We start from the raw sequence: 3,573 nt of genomic DNA, 5'->3' as shown, positions 1-3,573 counted from the left end.
GGGCATTCGTTCGAGCCCTCTGTGATCTGGCCTTGGCAGCCTGCCACCTGCCAACTTTCTCTTCTCCTGAATTCTGCTTCTTCTCAAACACACCAAGTCTGCACCAGCACAGGGCCTGGGCCTTTATACTTGCTCTTCTCTCTACCTAGGACTCTTCCTACGTTCTTGACTGGTTGTTTCCTAAGGGCTGTTTAGATCTCTGCTCAAATGTTACCTCCCAGAGAGGCCTTCAGCGCACCCAGCTGCGATCCCTCTCCCTCCTCTCATCCAGCCCTACTTGCCGGCCTGTGACTTATTGTGCCACCTGATGTTATACTGTAGCTGCATATAATTCATATCTCCCCCCCTCCCCACCCTCTGAACACAGTGAGAGCTGAGATTCTGTTCTGTTATCCAGGGTACCGCTGCCTCAGCAGTATTGACACAGGGCAGGGGATGCAGGCACGTAGTGTATGTTGAATGAATGCCTGAACTCAGCGAGCTGCTAAGAACACAACTCAGTAGACCAAGACTCCCCACCCCATCAAACACCCTCAGAACTTACCGCCTCACTAACATTCAACCCCTGCCTCAGCCCTCCCAGCTACACTCCACACAGACCCTCTGCTGCAATCAAACCAGCTCTCCTGGAAGCAACCTGACCCATACTGCCTTCTGCCTGACAGATGCTCCCAAAGAATGCTTTCTCGGGGAAGCCTCCCCTCATCCCTCATCCCCCATCAGCCATCACCCAGACACAAGCCTTTCCTGCCTTTGAGCTTCCCTGACACTCAGGCCAACTCCAGACCTGACGCAGGGCCCACGCTGCTCAGCCTGGAATCCACCGTCAGTAAACATTTGGTTAACGACGGCTATTTGGGTGCAAGTGCTGTCCTGGCACCACTATGTCCAGTGCAGCGGCTATAATTGAAGCACAGGACCTAGGGGGACAGTGCTGCAGGCCAAAAATGACCTTAGGTGAGACTTCTGGGAAGGGCAGAATGCTCTGGCCTCAGCTAGCCAGAGACACAGCTTCCTGCGGTTTCTCTCTCAGATGTGTTCCCCAGCAGATCAGAGCTATTTCTGGAGGCTAAGCAGGCATGGGAGCGATGTGAGCACAACAGCTACTGCGGGGAAAGGTCGGTCCAGGTGAGCCACATCAACCCAATTTTTCAAGAGGGGCAGGAAATCCACGTGGGAATGTGAAGTCAACTACTTTAGATGTTGGTCATTCATTCAAAATCACTAGCCAGGTGTGCCAAAACACATGCCTAATTCCAACTCACACTTCCTGCCCTTTTATTCTAATACTGGACCCTCTCCCCTCCCCATTCAGTCACCACCTTTCCAGCATCCAAAAGCATCTCTCCAGCACCTGTAGTGTGCCAGTAATGACCTACAGTCGTCTCCCTATCTATGATTCCAAACACGGGGACAGGCTGAGCCTATGAGGCCATGGTGGCCTGGGCTGGCCCAGGAGCTCCACCCTGTGCTTACCTTCATTGTGCTGAGCTCTTCTTCTTTCATCTCGGGGAGTTCTGGTTCCATCAATTTTTCTGGAAGAGGGTGGAAAAAATGGGCATATATTATCTCAGGCCCGTTTGTCCTAGCATTCATTAACCCGCTACACTTGAAAATTATCTTTACAAGATAAATCTATGTGCAAAAACAGGAAATGGCACTTTCTTTACCCACACTAGAGAAGCAGAAATAAGCCAAAAAAGTCACCATGTGCCTGCTGTATGCTGAACTTCCCAGCTCCTAGAAAACCCTCCCTTCCTTTGGCCCCAATACCAGGGCCTTCCAGTGTTCCCTGCTCATGAGAGTAGGGCTGTGTCCAGGGTGAACGTACGGGGAGTAGGGGTGTGTCCGGGGTGCAATTGTCCTCTGTGTTCCTGTCTGAAGCACATCCTGGGGCGTCATCATGACATAGAATTGGCCTGCAGGGAGAATGGGGGTTAGTGCTGTAACAGGGACAGAGCTGGAACCACTAGGGAACTTCTCTACCTATTAGGCTTGTTGCCTTCTGGGTTTTCCAACCTGCTGCTGCTTCTTCCTACCTCCAGCCTGCAAGCTCTGGTCTGTGGTCTGTACGGACACAGCTGTGGTATCACCCACACTGGATGCCGGGAAATAGGCAAATCTTGCCTCCCCGCTGACAGCCTCGGCCGCTGGGCTACCACCATTGCTGAAGGGATTTTGAATTACAGCCTGCAGAGAAGGAAACAGAGACCACCCTTAGCCATCTCTGTTCCCCCATTCCATTTCCCTGTTGCTTGTGAGATAGTAATTACATTCTCTGCCATAAACAGGAATGGGACCCTTCTACCTGTATCATTCCATCCTGTGTCTTGCTATAACCCTGGAACTTGGCAAATACTTGACAATCACTTGCTCAGACAATCCACTTTTAACTCTAAGAAACTTTTCTTTTAGAGATATCATCCCCACTTTATAGAAAAATTAAAAAAAAAAATTCCAAGAGTTCTTGCCCAAGGTCTTACTGTGCACGACACGTATTTGACCCCACAGCCTGAATGGCGCATATGTGTGTCACCTGCCCACTCCCTGGAACTCCCCAAGAGCAGAGTCAGTGTCCCCTCTCCACCCCCCAGGGGTTGCTGGGCACCTACCAGCGGGAAGGGCGCTGCGGGACCTGGGGGTACAGAGGCAGCGGCGGGGCCCGGGCGCTGGGCTGCCCCGTCCACACCCACCTGGGTCACAGCCTGCTGCCCCCCCGCGAAGGCAGCGGTAGACACGACGCTGACGGCGCCAGCCGTGTCGCCCTGGCCGTCCAGGGGACCATCAGTCACCTGGACTACGCGGTATGTCACCTGCAGGGGGCGGCAGAGCGGCGAGACCGGCGCTGGGGCCAGGTCCGAGCCTCTCCCAGCCCGCCCGCTCGACCCTCCGCTCAACCCTCCACTGGCCAGCCGGGTTCCTGGCCCGCAGGGCTTCCAGCCCGCTGCTCACCTGTCCTCCATTAGTCTCTGTGCGGAATTGATACTGGATGTTGGAGTCGCCAAACGCCGCCTGCTGCACGCTGGTGATGGCCACCGCCGTCTGCTCCTCCGCCCCAGGGCCGTCTCCGCCTGCGGTCGGAGGAGGGTAGGGGGATAGTCATTGGTCGCTCCGGACCAGGGGCCCCCAGCCCCATCCCTGGGCGCGGCCGCAGCCCCAGTGGGCCCCGCAAGCACTCACCTTCCTGCAGTTCGACGCCCTCCTCGGCCTCAGGTCCCTTGTCGTGGCTGTGGAGAAGACAAGAAGGAGAGGAGGGTTCAGGGCTGCCCGCGCCCCCGCCCTCCGCCCAGGTGCGGGGCCCCAACCCGTCCGACTCCGCCTGACGTTCGGGGCACCGCTAGGGCCGGGTCCAGGGACATTAGGTCCGGGTGTCCCCCTCCCTCACGGCCTCCATCTTGGGCCGGGCCTGGCGGCCGCTCGGGATCATGGCGGCCCAGCCTACAGGCCGAAGGGCCGGAGCCCGGACGCGCGGGGGCACGGCCCGGCCGGGCGCTCTTACCTGGCGGCGGCAGCAGCGGTGGCCGAGGCAGCGGGATCCAGACCCGGGTCCAACATGTCCATGGGGGGGGTAGG

The 3,573-nt window shown here is 56.9% G+C and overlaps 1 protein-coding gene across 2 annotated transcripts in view; it reads right to left on the bottom strand.

The window, feature by feature from the left end:
* Nucleotides 1-3,567, bottom strand: part of USF2 (upstream transcription factor 2, c-fos interacting) — a 9,753-nt gene extending 6,186 nt beyond the window's left edge. Inside the window, exons 1-7 of one of the 2 annotated variants that reach the window (XM_003796095.3) lie at nucleotides 3,500-3,563; nucleotides 3,181-3,227; nucleotides 2,953-3,071; nucleotides 2,613-2,813; nucleotides 2,040-2,190; nucleotides 1,832-1,919; nucleotides 1,477-1,535 (exon numbers count right to left, since the gene is read on the bottom strand). In XM_003796095.3, the coding sequence (XP_003796143.1) occupies nucleotides 1,477-1,535; nucleotides 1,832-1,919; nucleotides 2,040-2,190; nucleotides 2,613-2,813; nucleotides 2,953-3,071; nucleotides 3,181-3,227; nucleotides 3,500-3,561 (727 nt within the window). In that variant the 5' untranslated portion in view covers nucleotides 3,562-3,563. Of the gene's footprint in view, nucleotides 1-1,476; nucleotides 1,536-1,831; nucleotides 1,920-2,039; nucleotides 2,191-2,612; nucleotides 2,814-2,952; nucleotides 3,072-3,180; nucleotides 3,228-3,499 lie in introns of both variants that reach the window. The other variant, XM_012809136.2, reaches the window with a different exon arrangement.
* Between the last annotated feature and the right edge of the window lie 6 nt (nucleotides 3,568-3,573).

The sequence above is a fragment of the Otolemur garnettii genome, unplaced genomic scaffold (genome assembly GCF_000181295.1).
Source record: "Otolemur garnettii isolate 467f Iridium unplaced genomic scaffold, OtoGar3 scaffold00100, whole genome shotgun sequence".
NCBI lineage: Eukaryota > Metazoa > Chordata > Mammalia > Primates > Galagidae > Otolemur > Otolemur garnettii.
This window is presented reverse-complemented; position numbering and strand designations above follow the sequence as displayed.